At 42.7% G+C, this 26134-nt stretch overlaps 1 protein-coding gene across 7 annotated transcripts in view; it reads right to left on the bottom strand.

Annotated features, from left to right (window-relative positions):
• The window catches only part of Tnrc6c (trinucleotide repeat containing adaptor 6C), a 115349-nt gene that overhangs the window by 62227 nt on the left and 26988 nt on the right, over positions 1–26134 (bottom strand). For 4 of the 7 annotated variants that reach the window (XM_087909715.1, XM_087909714.1, XM_087909713.1 and 1 more), the window contains one exon: positions 14288–14387. Coding sequence is in view for 3 of the 7 variants with exons in the window: in XM_085696098.2 (XP_085552224.2) it covers positions 13287–13308; positions 14288–14350 (85 nt within the window). In the remaining 4 variants the exon portion in view is untranslated. Of the gene's footprint in view, positions 1–13286; positions 13309–14287; positions 14388–26134 lie in introns of those variants that run through there. The other 3 variants (XM_085696098.2, XM_085696099.2, XM_085696095.2) reach the window with 1 other exon arrangement.

The raw sequence follows: 26134 nt of genomic DNA on the forward strand, positions 1-26134 counted from the left end.
TGTCAGATTCCCTGGAACTGGAGTTACAGGTAGTTGTGTGCTGCTATGTGGGTTTTGGGAACGGAATTTGGGTCCTTTGGAAGAGCAGCCAATGTGCTTGATCATTGAGACATTCTCTCAATATCAGGGACAGTAAACTCCTCTGAGTCATAGCTTCTCTAAGACAGCACAAGGATCTGGAAGATAGTTTTCCTTAAATCAGCAACTCCACTTAGCCTGAGTCTGGTCTGCCAGCCTGGACTTTATTGTACACTAGGTTACCAGTACCATTCAGGGCCTTTCCTATCTTTCTGTCACTTGTGCCTATCAAGAAAGCCACTGACTCTCTTTATACTGACTCAGACTAAGTAAAACTCTCAGAGTCCCCTCCCCACGTCTTTTTTCTTCTAGACAGGGTCCTGGAACTCGCTTTGTCGACCAGGCTGGCCTCAAACTCAGAGATCTTCCTGTCTCTGCCTCCTGAGTGCTGGGATTAAAGGCATGTGTCACCATGCCCAGCTTTAGGGTACCCTTTCTAGAGCAAATTCCAGTCCTCAGTGCTTCCTATTAACACTGTGTTCCTGTATCAACAATTCACCCAAGGTCTTTCACTTCCAAGCCTCTAATGCCTTAGCCTCTCATTCCCAGAAGATAAATATGACTTTTGTATGCAGAAAAAATAGAAACATTAGGGGAAAGCTTCCTAAATTTTTGGCACTACAAAAACATGACCATCATCACACTGTTCCTTGTGCTTCACATCTGCCAGCTCTACTCTAGGACTGAGACTGTGGTCTCTCACTGTGCAGCACATCCCTCAGATGCTAACACCAGAGAGAGCCACTGCTTGTTTTCTTCTTTCTTAGTGGCGTGTGCGTACCTGGTGGGGCCTCAGGATCAGTGGCTGGGCTGGGAAAAGAGAAGCCAGATGGACGCCCTGAATTTTCCACTCAAGACTTTCTTCAGAGCACAAATGAAAAACTAAAGATTGGGTCTTAGATTAATCTGTTTTTACAGATGTTTACATTTATTCCTGTTTTAATAATGCAGATATCAAGAATTTAACAGTCAATCATGTTCCCACAGGGGGTGGGAAAATGCACACTTCTTCAACATCCTTTGAGAACCACCCTTCTTCCTGGATCCCAGTTATTCCAGCTTCCTTCCAATCTCTCTCCTCTGTGAAGTCAGAGACAATCTTAAGAGAGTCTGTGTAAGCTGCCTCTTCCTGCTCCTTATTTCCCATCCTTCCCTGTCCTCCTTTTTGATTTGTGGTGTTTTTGTTTGTCCATGGAAGCCACATCGCGCAAGGTGAAAATGACTTCCTGGTGCTTAAATCCAATGCCACCTTCTGATTTGATGTTCTCACTTCTAGTCATCAGGGTCAAGCCTTCTCCTGTGGTCACAGTGAGAGCCACAAAGATGACTAAGGCACTGACAACACAGCCACTGAACAAGAACTAGAGTTGTGCTTTCAACTGCCAGTCCAGGTCTCTTCTATTATCCTGTTACCATTTTTAACAAAAGACCAAAGGAGTCAGGAAGATGACTCATCAGGCAAAGGTACTTGTCACATAAACTTGGTGACATGAGTTCAATTCCTGGAGCCCATGTAAAAGGAGAAGGTGAAAATGGATCCCACAGCCTCCACTTGAGGCTGTGTCAAGCACACCCACCCATCCTATGCAATATCAACTAATTAATGAACTAGACCACAAAGTCAGGGCTATTTTTGTTATTGTTAAACCTATTACAGGAAACAAAATTCATGTAAATCAGCCACTTTATTTTCAGTCTAAGTCACCAAAGTTTAAGACCTATGAATACAGAATATTCCGTTCTCCTTGGCTGGCATATCAAGTATGTCTGATATCCATGAATCCTCCTCTTGCCCTTGACAACTGCTATCTGGCAGGACAAAGACTGGTAGAAATTAAGAAGAATGCTTCTCATAGTTTTGAAGCATGGGAGGAAGAAACCAAAGTAATGAATAGGAGAGACCAATTATGGTCTCCTAACTCTAAACTAGCTACCACTCAGCCCTTCATAGGACAAGTTTGCTGTTTACTGACTTAGGAACAGACACTATTTGTACTATCAGACTACACACAACTCTTCTAGGAACAGACTGCAGCCGTGTATCCAAGTCTACCGCACACACCTCATATCCTTTGCTGGTCAGAGTTCATCACCATGCAATGGAAAGGGAAGGTGACACTTCTAATGGAGAAAGGCACAGGAAATAGCATGTTCCAGAAGCATTAGCTTCTTTCTGAAGACAGTGCCTTCTCTCCATCCCAGCAATGAGCTCCAGCAACAAGAATATAGTGATATTTTATTTATGCTTTAATGAATAAAGCTTGCCTAAAGAGCAGAAGGGCAAAACTAAGCCACTAGAGGCCAGTCAGTGGTGGCACACACTTTTAATCCCAGGATTTGGGAGACAGAGGCAGAAGGATCTGTGTGTTCAAGGCCACCCTGGGCTATAAGATCAATGCAGAAACAAATCCAAGTGGTGGCTCACACCTTTAATCTCAACACTAGAGGGAATATAAAATGGGAGGAGAGAGAGGCTCGGTCTGCTTAGTCTGCAGTCACCCTGCCTTGGTAGAGATAAGGCTTCTCTAGAGGCTTGGCTGCTTTGCTTTTCTGGTTTTCGGGTTGAACTCTAATATCTGACTCTGGATTTTTATTATTTGTGCTACACAAGAGAGCCACATTCATCAGGCTGGTCAGAGGAACTGCCCATCTCTTACCTCTTCTTGGGTACTTTACACCAACAGACTTCACATTTTTGTTCTCAGTTCTGTCCTAGGCCATCCAAGAGTGGGCACCCACACTCACATGGCCTCCTCTTTGAAACCCAAATACAACTCCAGTGTTGCTCTAGCCCTGACCTGGCTTTATCTTCAGTTGTCAGCTGGACAGGGCCACTTGGAAGTCATTTATTTCCCTTCCAAATGAAAATATCCAAGAGTGGAGCACCAAGTCCCTGGGGATGAGTCAAACGTCTCTTTCTATAGGAGAGCACTGAAGCACAACTTACGATTTCTTACCCAAATGAACCAACGACTGAGGAAATAAAGAACTGTAGCCACACGTGGCTACTAAATGCTACATGTACTAACTGAGATATGCTGTACATTTAACACACAGATTACCCTCAAGGCCAGGGGTAGTGGCATAGGCCTATAATCTCAGCACCTGGGGAGTGAAGGCGGAATGGTCAGGAGTTCAAAGTCATCTCAGCTGCACAGCAAGTGTAAGGACAGCCCAAACCACACACTCAGGCTCAAGAGATCCTCTGCTTCAGTCACCTGTGTGGCTATAGGCATGTGTTGTCATGGTGCGCTAAATGGAGTTTCTTCTCTCTCCTGAGGATCAAATTCAGAGCTTCACACATGCTAAACAAATACCTATCAATGAGGCAAACATTCAGCCCTTTGCATTTTGCTTCTGTTAGACAGGAGTGATCCAAAACATGGCAATGTGCTCCTTAAGAAGTTTGAGCAGGTTTCTCAGAAATATATTACACTTAATGATTTGTTCTCTTAAAAGTTGAAACAACTCTGTACTGCACGGTGAGCTACTAGCATGTTGTTTCATAAATGGAAAAATGTCACCTAGAATATGTTCCACCAGCGAACAGATTGAGGCTCCTGACCTAGGTGCTAATTTTCAGAGTTTCCAGCTGCCCGAGGGCTAACACTTTGAGCTGGTCATCTGGGACCCAAAGTAGTGAGGAGGCCAGCCAATAGTTCTGAACCAGGGCAAGCTCATCTGCTGGGCCTCTTTATGTGATATGCTGATCAAACCCTCTCTGGTTTAAGCCACTATTTCTTAAAATACTAAGAAAGTACTAGCCACATGGGGCTACATGCTTTTTTCAGACCTAAATTTCTGATTCTATCTCTACTCCCAAGAAATAGGATGTCAAGACCACCCTCTTCTTCAAATAAATGAATCTAGGGCCACATTACAAAAGAATAGTTATGGGCTGGAGAGATGGCTCAGAGGTTAAGAGCATTGCCTGCTCTTCCAAAGGTCCTGAGTTCAATTCCTAGCAACCACATGGTGGCTCACAACCATCTGTAAGGGGGTCTGGTGCCCTCTTCTGGCCCATAAGCATACACACAGACAGAATATTGCATAACAAATAAATAAATAAATAAATGCAGTTATTTAAAAAAACTTGCAGTAGGCTAAAAAGTTCAGTTTCTCTGGGGAATCAGTAGTTCACATTTCTTAAGTGAGAGCAACACCTGCTGGCAACAATCTCTGAAAACAACTTTTTAAGAAGCAAAGTTTTGTTTTTTGTTAAGTCTCCTTAACAGCAGCACAGTCACAACTGGCCAAGCAGCTCCTAAATCCCACAGTGCCAAATCCTCCCACAGACAAGGCTGCAATGACTTAGAAACCCTTTCCAAACTGACCGTAGTCTCAGCATCTCTAAGAGCCCAAGGAACACAAATTGTGCCTTAGTCCTGGGCCACTTAGCTTTGGTTCTAAACATGGTGACCAAAGCCTCTTACAGCTCACACAACCCATGCTCACATTCTCTTGTCTCTCTGGTCTTCATGTGGTTCCAGTCTTCCCTCTGCTTCACTGTTGGACTTCTATGTTTTATGTCTAACCTTTAGCATGGCTTCCAGCTTCCTGGCATCGCTGTGGCCTCAGAGACAAGATGGCACCTGCTGCCTGGTCCTTCCTTCCTAAGTGCCATGGCTGCAGGGAATTCAGTGTAGTGTGCTTGGTCAAACTGCTGTCACTGTTCAAAAAACAAATCCTCACAACCCATATCTTCATTGCCTTGTGGTCTTCAGAGGAAGAAAGTGCTCACTTACACAACAGACATATGAGCTATTTATGCAATTGCTGGCGTAGGACTGTATGGAGTATGGCAGCTAGGGGGCTGTGCGTGATCCAGCAGACATGAGAAACAATGTTTGGATGTATGTTCTGTCCCAATGCATTACCAGTTACTGTGAAATGACATTAAAATTAAATTAAGTACTGCTCTCATTATAGTGGCTACTAGCAACGCGAATAACCTCTTTCAAAGAAGATAGGGTGGGGACTGTTCTGTTAAAGCTGAGTAAGTGACACAGCACTAAAGGCTTAGTGGCCTTTCTGGACTCTTATCCACATCCATTTCCACCTTGGCAGCAGACTGCAGACTGGGCAGACAACCAAGGAAGCAAGGGGCTTCTGAAAGCCTGCAGTGCTCTCCTGCCTCTCCTTTCCCCAGTCATCCTCAAGTGTGTGAGCTCTGGGACAAACATGGTTTCCTCCATCTCAGACAGAAGCCCATAAACTTGGATCCCAGGTGTTCTTCTAGGACACAGATATGCTGAGTACACTGTCCATAGGGCTGTTTGCATTATCTTTATTAAACTGTTAAACTGTGGGAAAAAAGGTTCAATCTGCCAGAAGAGGGAGCCCATGTCAAATAACTGAAACAGTGAGAGACGGCAAGGCTTTGCAAAGTTCACGCTCATGCGGCCACACACTCTTCTCTGCTAGTTCCTGAGGAGCTGTGTCAATCTTCTGTTTAAGTTCTGGAAAATGTCCTACCACCAGCCTTAGGCAAAACTTACTCTCTTGGTGTGTGTGGGTCCTAATTTCTCGCCCCGCTCATCCAGGCTTATTAAGTCTGGTCACCTTTTAGATGTCAGTTTAGCATTACCTAGATTCCTTCTAGTAGCTCTCCACCTACTTCAGATTTCCTTGCCCTCAGTTCTCAACCAAGCCTGCAGCCACTGCAGTTAGCAAATTCACACGGAGTGGATAGTTGGGATTTATGTCCATCCTCCAGAAGACACTTGGGCCTACAAGGACAGTGTTGTTTTTATTTATTTGTTTGTTTTTCCCTCCTCTCTGAGCCTTGACTGTCCTAAAACTCATTGTGTGGACCAGGTTGGTCCTGAACTATAGAGATCTGCCTCTGCCTCCCAAACTGGGATTAAGTGTGTGTGTCACCATGCTTCACTCTCTTTTATTTTTAAAAGCAGATAATCTTCCAGTCCTTAAAGAGACAGAAATACTTAATGAAAAGAAAACTAATTTCTTTTCAGACAGAAAGTGTGACATAAGTAAATTACAGGATCCAGAAATTTTATTACATTCACTTGCCTATATAGCCATCTCTCTACTAAAATATTTGAGAGAAAAAGAAACTTACCTAGAACATCCAACAGGTCTTTCCAGTTAGCTAGCTAATGAGCTAACTAGTAAATTCCAGTACAGAAAGTGACTAATGCAAGCCTGCACTGTGTTAAGAATGTCATCATCCTTGTTATCAAGTCACCACACGTCCAGAAAGAGGACAATGACAGAACAAACAGCACACAGTGCTGAGCCTTCGCATGAAGATCAAAAGGCCATCTGAGAATCACAAATAAGTAATATAAAGGGAGGCAGCTGATGGGAACAAACACCCCTCAAAGAAGATACGTAGATGGCAAATAAGGACATGAAAATAATGTTCAAGACTGTGCTAGACAGTTTTATGCCAACTTGACACAAGCTAAAGTAATCTGAGAGAATGGAGCCTCAATTTTAAAAATGCCTTCATAAGATCAGGCTGTGGGCAATACTGTAGGGCACGTTCTTAATTAGTCATCGATGGGAAGACCCAGCCCATTGTGGGTGATGCCATCCCTGGGTGGTGGTCTTGGATTCTATAAGTAAGTAGGCTGAGCAAGCCATGAGGAGCAAGCCACTAAGTAACACTCCTCCATCCAGGTTCCTTCCCTGTTTGAGTTCCTGTTCTGTGTTCTTTGAATGATGAACAGTAACGTGGAAGTGTAAGCCAAATAAACCCTTCCCCCTGTCCCCCGCCAACTTGCTTTTTGGTCCTAGTGTTTGATCACAGCAATAGAAACCTTAACTAAATACCACTAGTTCTTAGGAATCATAACAAGGCCCAAACCACGTGCTGGTGGAAGATGGAACTGTGAATCAGAACAATAACTTTGGAAAACAGTTTGCAGCCTCTTGAAAAAAATATAATTATTCTCTTCCACATAATTATTCAAGAAAATTCAGCTCCATACTATTTTAAGACCTAAACATAAAGGCTCATAAAAGCTCAAGAACAGAAAAAACTCAAATGCCCAGGAGCAGGTGACTGGATATGCAAAATGCTGGTATGCCTGCACAATGAAATACTAGCAGCAAGAAAAGGAATGACCCAGTGACACACACAACATAAATGGATCCCCAGGAACTCTGCTGAGCAAGAGCATAATGGCCTAAGATCCATTTATTATACATTATGCTAGGAAGTTAATTCTGTGGCAGAAGCAGGCCAGTGTTTGCTCAGGGACAGATGGCCAAGGAGGAGACAGGAGAAATGGCTGTGGAAGGAACAGAGATACTCTTAGGAATTGCTTGATGTCATTTTGAATGGTAGGGATGGTTTCACAGGGGCGTATGTTCCAACATGTAGCAAACTGTCCTCTTTAAATATCTGCAATTTACTGTATTCCAGATATAAATCAATGAAGGTATTAATACACACACACACACACACACACACACACACGAAAAGAGGTCAAACTGAGGGGTGAGGGTCGGGGCTATTATATTCTCAAATTCTTTCTCAGAAAGAACACTGCCAGTCAGCTCCCTTTCAGAATTAAGAAGTGTAATTTCTAATCTTGGAAGCTGCCTTTATGGTTAAAGTCCCAGTGGCCAGCCAGATTCAGTAGAGAGGTGTCCTACCCTTCAGGCTCACAGAAGCTGAACAGACACAGGGCAGGGACCGGGACTAAGTGTCACCTGCTGAATTTTGGGACCAAGGGGCTTTCTGAATTTCTTTAAAAATTTAGATTAAGAACTTACATGTCCATGTAGCTGCCCCGAATTTGGGATTTAGCAATATGTTTTTATCTTTTAAAACGTATTAAAAACACCAAAGTCTTAACACACTTTCCTTTGTTCCTACAGGGAAAATTAACCATTTATTATCTCTCCCCCCTTGGGTTAAAGAGTAGAATTTTAAAAATTTCTTTAGACACAGAACAGGGACAACAAAAGACAAACCTAACCTTTAAAACCTTAAAAGATCTTTCACATAACAACCCTCTTAGGAATTTCTTCAGTCTTGTTTGAAAACTACAAAGTGTCTAAATTCTTTCCAACAGCAGTAGTTACACAGCTAAGAGACACACAGACTGTGTTTCCGGTTGTGTGGTAGCAGAAACAACACACAATTTGACAACCAGAAACCGAGGTTCTAATTCTGCCACTAACAAGCTGTCATAAACCATTTAACTCCTTGGGATGGCATTTCCTCACTCAGCACTACGGGAGCTGGAAAATCCTGAAGGAGCCTTCAACTCCGAGATTTTAGCAATCTCACAGACAGGCAAATGAAGTGTCATACAATGTAAAATGTACAGTGCAGAGCCCATTGAACAGACTTTTAGCTTGCCTCAAAACATCTGTCTTAATGAGTGTAAGCCTGAGATTTTTAGTCATTTTATTTTACTGTCTAATGCAGGAAACACAGACCTGGTATTTCATAAAAATTCGTTGCTGACTGCTGTATTCAGAGAATTTTCCATTCAGTGAATGTGGAATCAAGTTCTTGTTTTGTTTCATCTCCATACCATTAAGTTAGGATGAGACCCATGGTCTCAGAACTCTTCATTCACGTTGATAAAAAGCTTGTGTTTCAGGTGAGCTGCAAGTAACCTGTGACTGAAACCTAACTCCATGCATGGCTACTCAAAGACTACGGCTTCAGATGGCTACAATGATGACAGAGCGCAGAAACGGTTCTCTGAGAACTAGCAGTTACAAAGTGAACAGATGTCAGCCCACAGCCGCACCACTGAGACTGCACCTCAGTGATCTTGTCATCATAATCAACAGCAGAGCACTTGCTTTCATAGACGATGTGACTTTCAACTTTTTATAGGAAAACTCATTTATATTTATTTCAAGAATATAAAAATATTAAGCTGAAATCAATCATTTATGAGTAGTACCATGTTACTGTGGTTAATTCTGCCCTATACCTCCCAATCAATGAAAAAGACCCAGAAAATAACAGGCTCACAAAGTTCACATATAAAGCTATTATTATCTATATCCGAATTAAGGCAGGACCCTAAATAAACAGATTGCTGCTATTTGGACACTGGTTACCAAACAAGGCAGCAGTTAATGTTTTACAACAGGATTATATCTACCCCATTTCCCTACTGTCATGAGATCACTGAGGTCTCATTAGGGCAGGAGGAGACTCGGGTATTTAGCTATCCTTCTTCAGTCACTAGTACAAAGATAAGGGGCAGGAGAATTTACCAGGAAATTTTTGTCTACGGACAGGCCAGTAGGCAAGTTTTCTTACTTTCTTCCTTTCCTTTTTCCCTCTCCTTCAGTCCCCTCCCACTTTTTTTTTTTTTCAAGATAGGGTTTCTCTGTGTAACCACTCAGACTATTCCAGAACTTGCTCTGTAGACCAGGCTGGCCTCAAACTCACAGAGATCCACCGGCCTGTGCCTACAGAGTGTTGGGATTAAAGGTGTGCACCACCACCATCCATCTGGCAGGAAGGTTTTTCAACAGTTTAGTGTTTGGGTATAAGAGGACTATAAACTGTGGAATGCACTGGATTCTGTGTACTTAAATGAATACCTAATGAGATATAAAGGATGGTTAATAAACATTACAGCGCAGGATGGAGACGTTTCTTAGGATTATGTGTGTGGTATGTGTGCATGTGAACACAGAAAGAACAGAAATTGACATTAGCCGTCTTCTATCATTATTTACCTACTTTTTGAGACAGGATCTCTCAATGAACTTGGAGCTAATCAACTGGCAAAATTAGGTCAGAGAGTCCCAATCTTCAATTCCCCAGAGATGGAATTACAGGCATATGCCATCTCACCCAGTTTTTTTTACACGGTGTTGGCATCTGAACTTAAAGTCCTTATGCTTGTTTAACAAGCACTTTACCAACTGAACTATTGTGATCTCCCTTCACCCTTTAGGCAAGGTCTCCATTCTGCAGCCAAGGTTAACCTTGAACTCATTACCCTTCAGTTTCACAATGTTTTCAGTAAGGAAGGCATTAATGTAGAGCATTAATTAGGGATAGAGATCAAGTATGCCCAGAGGGTGAAAAATACTGGAAGACAAAAGTGGACTCACCATTTGCAAGCAGAGCCCCAGAGAGGAGAAGCAGTGTTCCCGTCTACAAAGAATACAGGGTTTCTCCTGGTACAATCTAGGGGCAGGATGTCAGAGAAAAGATGTTCTGCAACTCTGAGACCACCCATAAAGAAATTGTAGGCCAGGACTTGAAAGATGGCTCAGAGAGGACCAGGGTTTGATTCTAGTCACCCACACGGCAGCTCACAACTGTCTGCAAGCCTTGTTCCAGGGGATTGGACATTCTCTTTTCCAGTCTCTGTGGACATACTTACACACAGGCCCAATGCCCAAACACTTAAAATAAAAATAAATTTTAAAAAAAGAGAGCCAGAGACAATTTCTATTTCAGTTATGATTTTACAAAGACTTTCTAGAAACTACACTTAAATTTATAAGGCAAAGAGAAGTGTGTTCTACCTTTGAATAACAGACAGACAGGACTCCCAAGGTCCACCCGTCTGGAGTGCTGCTGTCCTTCTCTGACTACTTTCCTGACATGGGCTGCTCTGAAGCCCACTGGCTGCAGAGACAGGAGAAGGTGGGCAAGGGTCTGTTATGTGATGTTTCACACTCTCCTTGCTTTGTAATGAACTTTGTACCTTTAGAATACTACTAGCCCTGGTGACAACAGCAGCAACAAGGAGACTCACTAATGCCAGGGCCTAGAATAGCACAAAGGCAGTAGCTGAGTGAGGGTTCTGGGGAACAAGAAGAAACATGCAGATGCAGCCCCTGCACTTGTGTACTGCCAGGTCATGACAGGAAACAAACACAGAACTGGCAGGGTACAAAAGCAAACCTGTCTTATGTGAGCACAAATGTTATCACCAAATCAGCTGTGTCCTGTCTAACATCAGTGCCTAAGTGAGTGTCACGCCACAGCACGTGATTCTGATGGGGCTGAGTAATGGTGGAATCTGAGAAAAGTGGAAAGCCGATGCTGCGAGTTATCATTAGAAAACAATCTAGGTTGGAGAAACGACTTGGTGAGTAAGAGCACTCTGGCTGCTCTTTCAGAGGAACTGGGCAAGTTCCCAGCACCCACACGGCAGCTCACAACCACTCTCCAATTCCAAGAGACCCAAGCACCCACTTCTGCTTCCACAAGTGCCAGGCACACATATGGAGCATACACAAACATGCAGGCAATATAGTCATACATATAAAATAGAAATAATTAATTGATTAAAAAGAAAATTATGGAGAAGTACTTTAGATTGTTTTATTTATAAGGACACAACTTTTTAAGAAAAATTTTATTTCTTATATTTTATTTTTTAAAATGTTTTCTTTATTATTTATTATGTATACAGTATTCTGTCTGCATATACACCTGCAGGCCAGAAGAGGGCATCAGATCACATTATAGATGGTTGTGAGCCACCATGTGGTTGCTGGGAATTGAACTCAGGACCTTCAGAAGAATAGTCAGTGATGTTAACCTCTGAGCCATCTCTCCAGCCCCAAACAACTGTTTTTTTTTAGGACAAACCCAAAGGGCAGTTGACCCAGCTACTCAGAAGAGATAACAGAGCCCAGCTGTCAGCCACTCGCTGGCACAGTAACACAAAGCAGGGATCCCATATAAGGGACAGCACAATTAGTTCAGTCTTCACACAGTTGTGAGCAATCAATGTTGGAAGTAAACAATTAATAAATGACAATGGAAACATATTGCAAAAATGGCTTTTTAAAAGTGTGGGGGGGGTAAAAGATGTAGAAAGAGTTCTATAAATGACAGCTAAGAACCACTGTTTTATCTGAAATCATAAATTCAAATACAGCCACAGTCAAGCCTTTGGACCCTTCTGAAAATATTCTCACAGAGCAGAAATGTCCTTGGACCCCCTGCTGCTTCTGATACTCATGTAACAGTGAATGCATCTCTTGATGCAACTCTAGGAACAGGGTGCAAGGACTGACACACAGGGTCGGAAGCACTGGCTCCACCAGTTATTGCCTTTACTACAGTAAAACGAAGAACTCAAGTCCTGTTCAGTTATGAAGTAAATTCAAGTGAGATCATACATATAATTTTAACTTTGAAAGCTACAAGATGCCAACTAGAAGTGAAGTGCTGGTATGGACTACAACTGAGAGAATTCTTGCAAAAGCTCTTACAACACCAGCAAGTGTATATGTACAACTGCATCTCGTCCAAGGGAAGACAGAAAGACTGCAGCATCCCTTCACTGACATCAGTTATGCTCTAAGGATCGGCCCCTTTCCTGTGCAAGTGCATCTGTCTTTACAACAACTTTACGAGGCAAGAACAACCCATCAGTTTTCTCATTTGAAAGATGCAATACCTGAAGCTTAAAGAAGTACACTGTCATGGATGGAACAGAGTTGGTCTCTGTGACCCATGAGTGTCCCTACCGTGTCAGGTATAAAGTGGAGGGCTTGGGGGCACAGCTTCCCTGAGCTCATTCTGAACCTCCAGCATACCAAGCATGCCTGAGCCACACTGAGAATTGCCTGTGTTTCTACCAACACTGTTAAGATAAATAGGCAAGTAAGCTCTGGAAAGAAGCCTCTTACGAATCAGCAAGAAAGAAACAGAGTAAGTCTTCAAGGGAATAGCTGGCAGTAAGGAATTTCAAACTTTAAAAAAAATTAGATTTCTCTGGGTCTTATTCCAAATGAATCACCTTCCTGAATTCATTCCTTATTTGGTGGAAACTAAAAGGAAATTTAAAAGTGTTGTTGAAAACACAGATAACATTTTTTAAGCAGCTTTATATTAACCTAATGTCAATGAAATGTAGCTATATAAAACCAGCTATAAATGAAGAGCTTCAAAATGAATAATAAAGGTAGAAACAAAGATCCTTTGTTTTAAAGTCACCTTCTGTGGTTTAGGGTTTAAAAGCACTAGCTCCTGCAGAGGACCTAGGTTTAATTCCCAACACCCACATGGTGGCTCACAACCACCCGAATTCTAGAGGCTCCAAGACTCTCTTCTGGGCTTTGTGGGCACTACACACACTTGGTGCACAGATACATATGCAGGCAAAATATCCATCCATAAACATGAAATAAATTTTACAAAAGTCACCTTGTTGCAAAGTTTGGTACTGCTATAAAAAGTATGCCCCTCTCAATATATATATATATATTACAAACAAACAACTCACCTTTGGTTTTTTGATCAGCAGCCTGAAAAAAAAATCAGAAATGCTTTAGAAACAATTGTGTGGAATGCACACATTGATGACAGTTTATAAGAAGACTTTCATTTTAGGCTTTTCTCTTTTAGTTTTTTTGAGACATGAAGCCGTGACTATCCTGGAACTCACTGTGTTGAGCAGGCTTGCCTCAACACACATTACTTAGGTGAAAACAAAGATGGGTAGTATAATTTGATATACATGGAATGAAACAGAAATATGACTATAAGGTTTAATAAGGTTTAAAGAACTCTAAAAAACAGATTTTCAATTATATATGTATGTTTGTGTACATATGCGCACCTAGATGTGTGTGACCTTGCATGTGAGTGCATGTGCCAAATGGGTCCAGAAAAGGGTACTGGATCCCTGGAACTGGAGTTACAGGTGGCTGGGAACCTCTCAATATAAGTGGCTATGACTGAACTTGGGTTCTCTGGAAAAGCAGCAAACGTTTTTAACTATTGAGACATCTCTCTAGACTGGTTTGTAGAACTTCTTATTTTAACACTTTTAAATAGGATTTATAAAGAATATTTACCAAAACTGCAAAAATTATTTGTCAGTTTCATGGCCCCTTCCTGATGTTTTAGTTGGAGCTGCTCTGGGCTGAACACAGTCCACTCTCAGAAGGCATGAGCATTCTTGAAACATCAACTATACAGCCCCTGGAAACAAGACTTTGATGCGTCTGGCTCTTTAGAAAAGACATTGTGCAACAGTCACCCTAAACTCACTTCACTAGCCAAGTAGCTATTATTTACTAATTATAGATTTAGCATATTGCTTTAAAACAGTAATAGAATCAGGTGTGGTCACGAGACAGTTATGCTAATGCAGATGCGACACACATGACTGCAAGGGCATGGAGGAAGGAATTCTAGCAATCAAGTGTGGTCACAAGATAGCTTCAATAATGCAGATGTGACGCACAACCACAAGGGCACAGAGGATGGAATTTTGCAAACCTTTTTCTGAGCACCTTCCTTCTTTTTCTTGTCTTCCTGCTTTTTCTTTTTCTTTTCTTCCATCAAACGTTCCTCTTCTCGTGTTTCCTGTTCTTTTACCCTATTGAATATTTAAAAAAATGGTATTAGTATGACTACTGATTTAAAACCTATTAAAACATGAAAAAGCAACCGGGACTGGCAGCACAAGACTATAATACTAGCTATTTGGGAAGCTGAGGCAGGAGAATCACAACTGGCCTGCAGGATAAGTCTGAGACTGATCTGTGAGTGGGAGGGTGCTAACTGTGTTGTCGGTGAGAGGCCCTGGGTCTGAGACTCAACACTGGATAGGATAGTATCAGTACACAAAGTCTTGGGCTAGACAGTGTCATATACAGGATGGAGTCACTCTGAGAGGATGTCAGAAATGGAGGTTCACCCAGGACTACAGCAATTGCCTTGCTTTTTTTTGTTTTAAATAAAAAATGTCTCAGCTGTCTAGTTTGTTCAGTCCACATTTGTGGAGAAGCAGACTAGTGCTGAGCATTGTGTGAGAAATATGGAAGAAGGTACACCCCCATCAGGCTAGTGCTTTTCAAAGTATTGTCTCAACCGACTGCCATCACCTGATTTTAAGTCAGAAATGGAGGATCACCCAGTACTATAGCAATTGCCCTGCTTTTTTAAAAAATTGTTTTTATTGAGCTATACATTTTAATCCACTCCCTTCCCTTCTACTCTCTTCCGTGACCACCACACTCCCAATTTACTCAGGAGATCTTGTCTTTTTCTCCTTCCTATGTAGATCCACATATGGCTGTCTTCGGGTCCTCTTTGTTGTCTAGGGTTGATGACTATAGGTTGGTTTTCCTTTATGTCTAAAAGCCACTTGTGAGTGAGTACATATTATATTTGTCTTTCTGGGTCTGGGTTACTTCACTTAATATGTTTTTCTCTAGATACAACCATTGGCCTGCAAATTTAAAGATATTAATTTTTGTCACTGTGTAGTACTCCATTGTGTAAATGTACCACATTTTTTTCTTATCCATTCTTCGGTTGAGAGGCATCTAGGTTGTTTCCAAGTTCTGGCTATTACAAATAATGCTGCTATGAATATGGTTGATCACACGTCCTTATGATATGATTGAGCATCGTTTGGACATGCACCCAAAAGTGGTATTGCTGGGTCTTGAGGTAGGTTGTTTCCAAAGTTTCTGAGAAATCGTCATACTGATTTCCAAAGTGGCTGTTTAAGTCTGCACTTCCACCAGCAATGAAGGAGGAGTATTCCCCTTATCCCAAATCCTCTCCAGCATAAGTTGTCATCAGTATTTTTGATCTTAGCCATTCTGACAGGTGTAAAATGGAATCTTGGAGTTGTTTTGATTTGTATTTCTCTGATGGCTAAGGATGCTGAGCATTTCCTTAACTGTCTTTCAGCTATTAAAGATTCCTCTGTTGAGAGTTCACTGTTTAGGTCAGTACCCCCATTTTTTACTGGATTATTTGTTCTTTTGATGTCAAGTTTCTTGGGTTCTTTGAATACTTTGGAGATCAGTCCTCTGTCCGATGTAGGATTGGTGAAGATCTTTTCCCATTCTGTAGGCTGCTGTTTTGTCTTGTTGACCAATAAAGTGGCCCTATTAACAGAAGCACTGGGCTCTAGGCCTGCTGCACTGATGATACTCACCCAATCCATACACCTAACCATCAACAAGTCCAGGGCTCCTTTCCAATGGATATGTAAGCAACTAACTGAGGGCTGGCTGGTTGTGACTGGATTGGGTCTTGCAAGTGCTCCAGTTAAAATACAAGAAGCCTGGAAGTGCTTCCTGCTGTTCAGCTCAGCAAATCTACCCACTGCTCAGTGCATGTGCCAGCATGTGGGACTCCCTTCTAAACCAGATATTCCTCTGTGGATACTCTATAAGCTTAGGGGCCACATCACTTTCTATAGTTAATTCTTTGTTGTTGTTGTTGTTGAGAAGGGGTCTCACTATGTGGTCCTGGCTAGCCTGAAATTCATTATATAGATCAGGCTGGCTTCAAACTCAGAGATTCCCCCTGCCTCTGCCTCCTGAGTGCTGGAATTAAAGGCATGTGTCACCATGCTCAATTTACAGCTAATCCTTTTATCATGGTTTATTCCTTGAATAAAACACACCCATTTATACCACTGTGAGGTTTCTATATCCCTACTGGAGCTACACTAATACAGGTGGGCAGGCATAGTTAACAGATAAAAAGGAGGAATAATGTGCCCAAACGTCTCAGCCAACCATCGTTTACCCATGTATAGATGTTGCTTTGTATTGAATAATTTTGTGTTTTTAAATTTATCAATGTATTTTATATGTAACTACATATAAAAAAGAATTTCAACCTAGAGGCAGATTGTTCGTGACAAAATACTACCATAATAAAATTGATATGGTGGGAATATCTCTCAATATTCTATCTTCAAAACAGCGATTCCTCAGTCTTTGAATTTCAATCAGAATTAACTCAGAAAGCTTAAAAACGTCCAAAGCCAAGACTGCTGCTACTCGTCTGGATGGAATCTTTGTCGGCAGGACTCTGGCATCAGCATATGTAAAGCTTCCAGATGACTCCAGAAGCTCTGCATATTATGAACTTTGAAAAATGACTATTCGGTGACCTTAGAGATACTCTCCAGGGATGTTTTCATGATAAAAGTTGTGTTCACACTAAGTCATTCTAGGTATAAGTAATCCTAAGCATGACCATGTATGCTCCAACCATGCAGCTTCAGCCACATATCTAGAAGAAAGTAAAAATCATGCCAAGGGTAGGTAGGACTCTGTGTTAAAGAGGTATTCAATAGAAGGAGGAATAAATGATTTCTGCTTAATTCTATTCATCTGCAAATTAATTAAGGCCAGCTACTCTTCAGACCAGATAAGTGTTCCCCCTTTACTGCTCCTGTTTACATGACAAAGCACCCCAGAAGCAACCACTTCTTTCCCCTAACTCCTACTATACAGCTGCTGGTTTTTTTTCATTAATTCAAAAATTCGACCATCTAACCACATTTTTATTTTGTAACCTAAGACATGCCCACTCCTCTCCTGTGTGTCCACAGTGTCATCTCAGAAGCAATGGACGCTGAAAGTTTCTTGGAAATTCTTAGGAATGTTCTTGCTGGGACTGGGAGCATAGCTTTGCCTCAGCACATCTATTGCTCTGGGTTCAATTCCCAGGTCATCACTCTCCCATAAAAAGAAAGTGGCTGCAGCTGTAGCTGGTGGGACAGGGTGTGCACCTGCAAATCTCGAAATTGAGGCCAGTCTCAAACAGCCAAAACAACCCTGAACCAAACCAAAAGATTCACCATGTGCTTACTTTTTATTTTTTATTTTTGGTGAGCCTAGCCTTTAGTGGCCGAGCCATCTCTCCAGTCCATGTGCTTCTCTTTAAAAGTAATAAATGAGATGTATTTACTATTCCCTTCCTTCTGTGTTACTTAATGATCCATTCCAGTCAGTGTGGGACTTGTTTTTTTCTTGCTGTTTTGGTAATGATGGATTGGGCCTGTGTAAGTGTTACAGCTCTGAGGGAGAAGGTTTTCCCAGTAGGGATGCTACAGTTCTGAAGGAAAAAGTATCCTGATAGTCAGGAGCCAAGGAATACCATAAAGTCATGCACAAACCTCACACAAGAGATTTATTGGGAGAGACACAGAGGGAGCATCAAAGAACTGAGCAGAAGACAGACTTTACATAGAGTTTCAGTGTGTGTGTGTTGGTGAGTTTTCTTCAAGCATGTGAATGTAGCCAAGAAGCAAATGGAGGTCACTTTTTTACTTTTTGTGGAACCTTTTCCTCCACTTTTGAGGCAGGCTCTTACTGTGTTGTCCCTCTGCCCTGGCTGGCTTGAATTTACTATGTAGATTAGACCAGTCTTTAACTCAGAGAGATCCACCTGCTCCTGCCTGTCAACTACTGGGATTAAAGATGTGCACTGCCATGCTCAGCGGATTATACAGAGATATATAACTGGCCAAAATGCAGAGAACACTGACAGTGGAGTGCCCATTCCAATGGACACCCCTGTGATGCTGCAATCCCCACCCTGAAGCTCATGGAACATCATGGAAGAGGAAGCAGCCAGGACCCCTGCAGATAGATAGCGCTGCCTAGACATGACAGGGAGAACGCGCCACGTACTCTCAACTACATGATACCCTAACATGCCAACGTGAACAGGGGAAACTCCATAAGATCCTACCCCTAGATGAAGGGCTACAGGTCGTCAATGCTGCTAAGAGAAGAAGAATCAGTTTCCTTCATGGACAGGCTCCCACATAGATTGTCCAATCCCAAGAGGTCAGCCCTGGACATCTGTTAATATCAGCAATGCTAAATGGACTCAGTAGATTTCATATACACGTGTGTATATATCTGAGTATACACACATAACATGAATATGTATGTAATAATAATAAAGAGGAGGTTGTGAATTTGGGAGGGAGGGAGTATGGGAGAAGTTAGAGAAAGGAGTAGCATGAGAGTAATGTAGATGCGGTGCTCATATACGACATTCTCAAAAAAAACTAACACATTAGGGCAGAAAGACTTACAGGTCAACTTGCTCTCAAATAAGTGACATATTCTGTATCATTTTTTTTAAAGGCTTAGTAGTGATATTATTCCCAATGCCATGTGGTTAGCATGTTTCCCCTTTTGGTGCACTCCCCTCTCCTGGCCTCTACTTTCCGTCTTTGTGAATTTGACCATATAACTAGCTCATACAGCTGTGATTCTAACTCCTATGATGTCAGCAATGCTGACTACACTCTGTTAGGCTACTGGCATTTGTGCTCTTTCCAGTATCCTACTGGTTATTTTTTTTACATTCAACTTTTATTTTGAGTCATTTTTTAATTAAAAGTATTTTATGTGTCTTGCCTGCATGTATGTATTTGCACCGTGTGCATTCGTGAGCTAGTGGAGGTCAGCAGTGGGTGTGTCTGATCCCTAGGAACTGGGGTTACAGATGCTTGTGAGTCACCATGTGAGTGCGGTGAACTGAACCCAGGTGCTTTTCAAGAACAACAATTTCTCTTAACTGCTGAGCTCTATCTTGAGACCATGAATCACTCATTTTGATGTGACTCAAATTGACAGGGTAGGAAAAGGACACTGATGAGCATAGCAAACCACTGACATCCTTACTATCCACTGCTGTTCATTTCAATATTTTAATTCAGTCATTCCATGATTTGCCCTCGTGTAGATGCTTGTTCATATTGCTGGAAAATAAAAGTGTCTCTTTAAGAAAGGGTGCATGGTGGTGCATGCCTTTAATCCTAGCACTCAGAAGGCAGAGGCAGGTGGTGAGTTCCAGGCCAGCCTAGTCTATATAGTGAGTTTCAGGACAGCCAGAGCTACATAGTGGGACCGTGTGTGTGTGTGTGTGTGTGTGTGTGTGTGTGTGTGTGTGTGTGTGTGTGTGTGTGTGTGTGTGTGTGTGTATAGCGGGGGTAGGGGGCTGGAGAGGTGGCTCAGCAGTTAAGAGCACCGATTGTTCTTACAACGGCCCAGGTCTGATTCCCAGCACTAACTCATAACTGCCTATAACTCCAGTCCCAGAGAATCTGACACCTTCCTCTGTCCTCTGCAGTTACTGCATGCACACGGTGCATGGACATATACACAGGCAAACACCTATATACGTAAAATAAAAATAAAGAAAATTAAAAAAAAAAGAAAAAAGGGTATGTAGAGGTGAACCTCTAGAAACTTCACAAGCTTCCTTTCTGTTAGACTGGAGGCCTGGCTGGTCTAATATGTTAGGTTGAGAATTGACTAGAAGGCACCATGCTGCTGCATCTCATCACACAGTCCTGGGCAGAAGGACAAATCCTTTTTAGGTCACATGCCTTTTTTCTGCAGATACATATGTGTCTCTTACATCTGAGTTCAGAAACTTCTATATACTCTCAGTGGTTTTTGTGCTCACTATTCATGCTTAACATTTGGCAGATGGATGTTTTCAAGTTAGGTAAATTTGTTTCAGCTCTTTAGTGTGTGTGTGTGTGTGTGTGTGTGTGTGTGTGTGTGTGTGTATTGCTGCAGATAAGAATCTAAACCAGGAGCATTGGTGTACACCTTTAATCCCAGCAGACTCAGAGGCAGTGGGAGGAGGTTCTTTGTGAGTTCAAGGCCAGTCCGGTCTACACAGAGAGTTACAAGACAACCAGAATTACATAATGAGACCCTGTTTCAAAAACCTAAAACAAACAAATAAAAAATCCAGGTCCTGGCATGCTGAGCAAGTTCTCCATAGTCAAAACTACATGGCCAGACCTTGGTTACTGAGATAAGGTCTTGTATATAGAGTCAGCCTGGAACTTGCAATCTTCCTGTCTCAGCATCTTGAGTGCTGGAATTACAGACATGAATTACCATGCTCTGTGCTGGCTTCCTGAAAATATCTTCCTTTGGTTTTCTTCTTTCTTGTTCTGAGAATGGATCACATTATATAATTCAAGCTGGCATGAGTTTTGCCATTATCCTTCCTCAGCCTCCTCTGTGTTGAGGAACACACTTGTACATCACAATACCTATCTGTCCTTCAGCTTTTTAAAGGGCATACTGAAACTTTCAGATGGTCTTGGATTGACCATGTGTAATTTCCTCTTTAAGAAGTTATTTTCTAAAACCGGGTGGTGGTGGCGCACGCCTTTAGTCCCAACACTTGGGAGGCAGAGGCAGGTGGATCTCTGTGGGTCTGAAGTCAACCTGGTCTACAAAACGAGTCAGTTACACAGAGGAACCCTGTTTAGAATCAAGTTATTTTCTACTAGTGTGCGTGTGTGCATGAGTGCATGCATGTGTGTACTGAGTGCATGCATGTGTGTTTGGCTCTTTTAGGTCCTCCAAATCTATGGATACTTAAACATTTAGGTAACTTTCCCCTTTCTTGAATGCTTCTTTCCTACCACTTTGTCATTGTTTTGCATATGCGAACCTGTTCTGTTCCAGCTCCAGGTAGGAAGGCTGTCTATTTCCTACAAAATCACACTTCTCTGCTAGACTGAGGAGTTTTGTGTGCATGAATAGATGAGATTGATTTTATTGTGGATTCTGACCTTAGAAACATCAGTCAAGGAGCTGGCTGTTGTGCTAGAACAGCCTCAAATGCCAAACATATTATTCCCTCCTGGTTACCACACCTTTGATCTAGTATTAGGTACAAGACCTTAGCTGCCCATAACTGCCCCATTGCTGGAGTTGTCCCAGACTATCATGTACCCTGACTTTAACTTCCTATCCTTATTCCTATTTCTGTTGTATCCATTCTTGATCCTTACTGAAACTTCTATTTTCTGACTCTACCATGTCCTTCCAAGCTGTTGTCATTATTTGCCTTCCTTAAGAGACTAAAGTCTCAGGACTGCTAAACTTGCCTAAAGGTGAGATGGTCTTTCGGGGTTCCTGATTCATAAAAGAATTTGCAAGACATTCTACAGGACACAGCAGATAATGACTAAACTGCCTTTAAAATTTCTGCTTTATGGAAATGTCTACTGGATACTATGGGCCTAAAGGCTGAAATGGATGCCCCAACGGTACAGAGAAACTTTGGATGACTGTCCAGACAGCGAGATGTCTCTGTCATTTCTAGAGTTTGGAAGTTGCTTATTTCTTGTTTACTTAGGTAATATTATATCCTTCTGGAGTCTTTGATGGAGTTGAAGAATGTTTAGTTATAGTATAGTCTTCCATTGTTATGATAAAAGATAAAATAGGTATAAATATTGTAACTATAATTCTTGCTTGATAACTGTTTTGTTACATATAATTTTACTATGTTAAAGTTAAAGCCTTTATTTTTGTTTAAACAGAAAAAGGGGAAATGATGTAGGAGAGTCTTCTGTATTTCTGTTGCTTTCATTGGCTAATTAATAAAAAAAACTGCTTGGCCTGATAGGTCAGAACACAGGTAGGCGGGGAAGACAAAACAAAATGCTGGGAAGAAGGAAAGTGAGTTAGTCGCCATGGCTCTCCTCTCCGAGACAGATGCAGGTTAGGAACTTTCCTGGTAAGCCACCACCTCATGGTGCTACACGGATTATTAAAAATGGGTTAGATCAATATGTAAGAGTTAGCCAATAAGAGGTTACAGATAATGGGTCAGACAATGTTTAAAAGAATAAAGTTTCCATGTAATTATTTCGGGGGTAAGCTAGCCGGGATCCGGGTGGGAACACAGCCCACCGCTCCTTCCTTTTACACCTGGGGTTAGCCTGGCTAGAGAGTTCATTTCATCAAAGCATTATCTAGCTCATTCAACTCATTATGTAAGTGAGAGAGGGTACATCATCGTTTAGAAATCTGGGTAGCTGGGTGGTGCGGTAGTGCATTCCTTTAATGCAGTGGGGTGGGGGGACAGGGCAGGTCACAGACGACAAGTAGACCTCTGAGTTTGAGGCCAATCTGGTCTATAATGGGAGTTCCAAGACAGCCAGGGTTACACAAAGAAACCCTGTATTGAAAACTAATTCAGGAAAAATTTCCTTGCAGTGTTTAGGTTAGAAGGGGCTGGTAAATGTTATCAAACAAACTAAAAAGAGAAGGGGGGAGGAAATGGCACCTTGTCCAGACTAAATTCAACTTCTATTACCTGCTGTGCTCAGGAAGCCTGTGCTAGACTCTAAGGGCTGTATGAGAGAATGGGTCAAGACAGTCAAAGATCTCGAGAGCAAAAATCTGACTGGAAAGGCCCAGCAGGGCCTGAGTAATACTGAGTACTTGATAGACTTTCCATAGTCCTGGGAACGAGAGCCACAGGATTGGGTTCCATGGAAATGTCCAGTCACTAACAGAGAGTATGGACACAGTGCTTTGAACTCTTGGGTTACTTGGCAGCAAACCTTAGAAGTAGGGTGTAGACCCATGCACTAAATAATTCTGAAGGACAGGACCAGAAGGCAAGGAAGCATCACCTCTAAGGATCAAAGGGTAACAAGGTGACAGACTCTCTTCCTCTTGAGTGTAAGAGGAACAACCTGTGACTTGCTTCTAACCATCAGAGTACAGCAAAGGTCTGTGTCACTTCCCTCCCTCCCTATGGTCAGAAACCTGATTCTAACAGACTGTCTGAAGTCTCCCTCTTGACTGGGGCTTTGAAGACACAGCTCACTGTTAATCTCACTGTTGCAAGGACTTGACTTTTGTCAACTCTGGCCCGAGGAAGACTGAGGGGTGACCCTTCCTCAGAGGAGCCTTCAGGGGAAACCCAGCCCTGCCATAACTACCTCTAACCCTCAGAAGCTGTGAAACACTGAATGGGTATTGCTGTAAGCAATACCACCACGTCCATAAACTTGTTAGCCAGCATAAGAAAGTAATACAATAACATCTGAGGCTGACCAAGAAAGAAACCAAGCCCACAACAGACTCTCTTTCTTGCTGATTTACCAGACAAAGTCTAAGAAAATGCAAAACACAAATAAAGAGGAGCAAGCACAACTATGTGGACTCCCCAAAGAGGAGCTGAGATTTAGGAACTCAACCCGGCTGGAGGTAACTTTCTTATCTCTCTTCTCTCACATTCTGACCAGGGTACAGGTTGCCTCAAAGTTGTGCTGTGGTAGGGGCGGTCCAGGCAGCTCAAGTGGACAGAGCCCCTAACCCCGCTCCCCCCACCCCCCCTCGTTTCCTCAGCAGAAGAGAAGAAAGAAGGGAGCTAGCTGGGATAGAGTAATGCCAGGGAGGGGTAAGCTAGGAAAGGGATTCTTCCCCCGTTCTGGTACTAGCTGTCACAGCCTGGGCTTACTGCTGGCTCCACAGTCACAGTGGACACAGACAGCACAATCAGGCTGTGAGAAGTGCAGTGCAAGGTCAACACCCTCTCAATCTCACACCCACTCCCCAGTGCCCCAGGTAGTGAGTGAATGGAGGCCTGGAGTCTGTGCCCACAGAGTGTAATGTCAACTATGGTAAAGTCAACATGGTATGTTCTCACTCACAAGTGGATATTACCTGTAAAGAATAGACATGCTACAGTTCACAGACCCAGAGAGGCTAGGTAACAAGGAGGACGGAGGGGGGGAGGGGGGGCGCGGGTGGGCATAAGAACTTGAGGGATCAGATTGGGGACAGAGGGGCAGAATGCTGAGTGAGATGGCTGGAAAGGGGGGCTTTGGGGGGTTGGGTAGAAGCCTGATGCAAGGGAACCGTCGAGTCTACAAGGATAGCCCCAGCTAAGAAAGACTCTTGCCAGCAATGAAAGCATAGCCTGAACTGGTCATCTATGATCAGATTGGTGACTACCCTGGTTGTCATTAGAGAGCCTTCATCCAGTGACTGATGGAGGCAGATTCAGAGACCCATGGCCAAACACTGGGTTGAACTCAGGGAGTCTTGGTGAAGAGAGGGAGGAAGGATTGCAGGAGCTGCGGGAGGAGGGTATCAGGGATATCCGAGGAAAACCCACAGAAATGGCTAGCCTGGCTCATGGGTACTCACAGAGTCTGAACCAACAACCAGAGAGCCTGCATGGCACAGATCTAGGCCCTTTGCATATAAGTGACAGTTGTATAGGTTGTTCTATCTGTGGGACCCCAGCAACAGAGGCAGGGCTGTCCCTGGTGCTGACTGGCTTTTAGAACCTATTCCTCGTTCTGGATTGCCTTGCCCAGCTTGAATACAGGGGGAGAGGCTTGCTCTCACAGCACTTGATATGCTTTTGCTGATGCCCATGGGAGGCTTGCCCTTTTCTGAGAGAAAATGGAGGAGGGGTGGGAGGGAGGTGGGGAGGTGGGAGGGGAGGCTGTAATCAGGATGCAAAATAAATTAAAAGGTGAAAGACATACAATCTGAAAAGAACCTGAGAATATAAATTAAAAAAAAGATTTATTACCATGGCCTCAACAAAGGAAGATATAGATCCCAGCAGCAACCCTCAGTTTATCCCACTTAAGAAACAATGTCCCCTGCTGCCCACCTTAGACACACAACTCTCTGAAGCTTGACTCCTGGCCACCAACTAAACTGGTCCAACAGTTTTGCTGGCTTTCCTGTCAAATATGTTGTTCACCTACACATATCAACACCCTTTCCTTCTGCAGTGGTAACTGCACCTCAACTTCCTGCACAGAGCTACTTCAATCCAAGGTCCTTGAGGGACAGTATCTTCAGGGAAGCCCTGGGTGTGTAGCTAATCAGCAGGCAGCACAAACTGGGCTACAGTGCTTGGACTCAGGGATGGTTTAACATGAGGAATATCCAGAACTACAGGCTAGAAGCTGCAGTAGGCTTCTCTCAGCTAGAGATCCCAAAATAAAGGCAACACTGAGAAAGAGAAGCCAAAAAGCAGAAAGCTGAATTCAGCCCGTATGAGCATGGCCTAAGTCAGAACACATTCCTGAGCCCAGTGGCACAGAGCCTGCCCTCTAAGCTAGGGAAGAGCTTGAGTTTCACCAGGCAGTTAAGATGGTAGGGAGGCAGCACATGGCTAGGAGCATATCTGCACTGTTGGCAGTCCCCTATCCACCAGGGGCAGGTGCTCAAGTCTCTGGTGGCTGCTGGCTTTTTGTCTGAACAGTTCTTGCAGCTACCTCTACCTGACCAAAGTTCATTTTTGTTCTCCCCTAAATAACTGTTATTTTCTATCGCATGTAACTTAATCCTAAAAGCCAGTGTTATCAAAAGTCCATATATTTATCTATATTTATATAATCTAGGCTTGCCCAGGAAGACTAAGTACTAACCAGATGCAGCATCATTAACTACAATTTGCCTTAAAATCAATCTCATTCAGTAAACATCTGGATCACTAAAAACTTTGGCATTACTCTATTAATAAGTCCAATTCTGTGTGTACGAGTGTGAA

This window comes from Myodes glareolus, chromosome 9, assembly GCF_982192425.1.
Source record: "Myodes glareolus chromosome 9, mMyoGla1.1, whole genome shotgun sequence".
Taxonomy (NCBI): Eukaryota; Metazoa; Chordata; class Mammalia; order Rodentia; family Cricetidae; genus Myodes; species Myodes glareolus.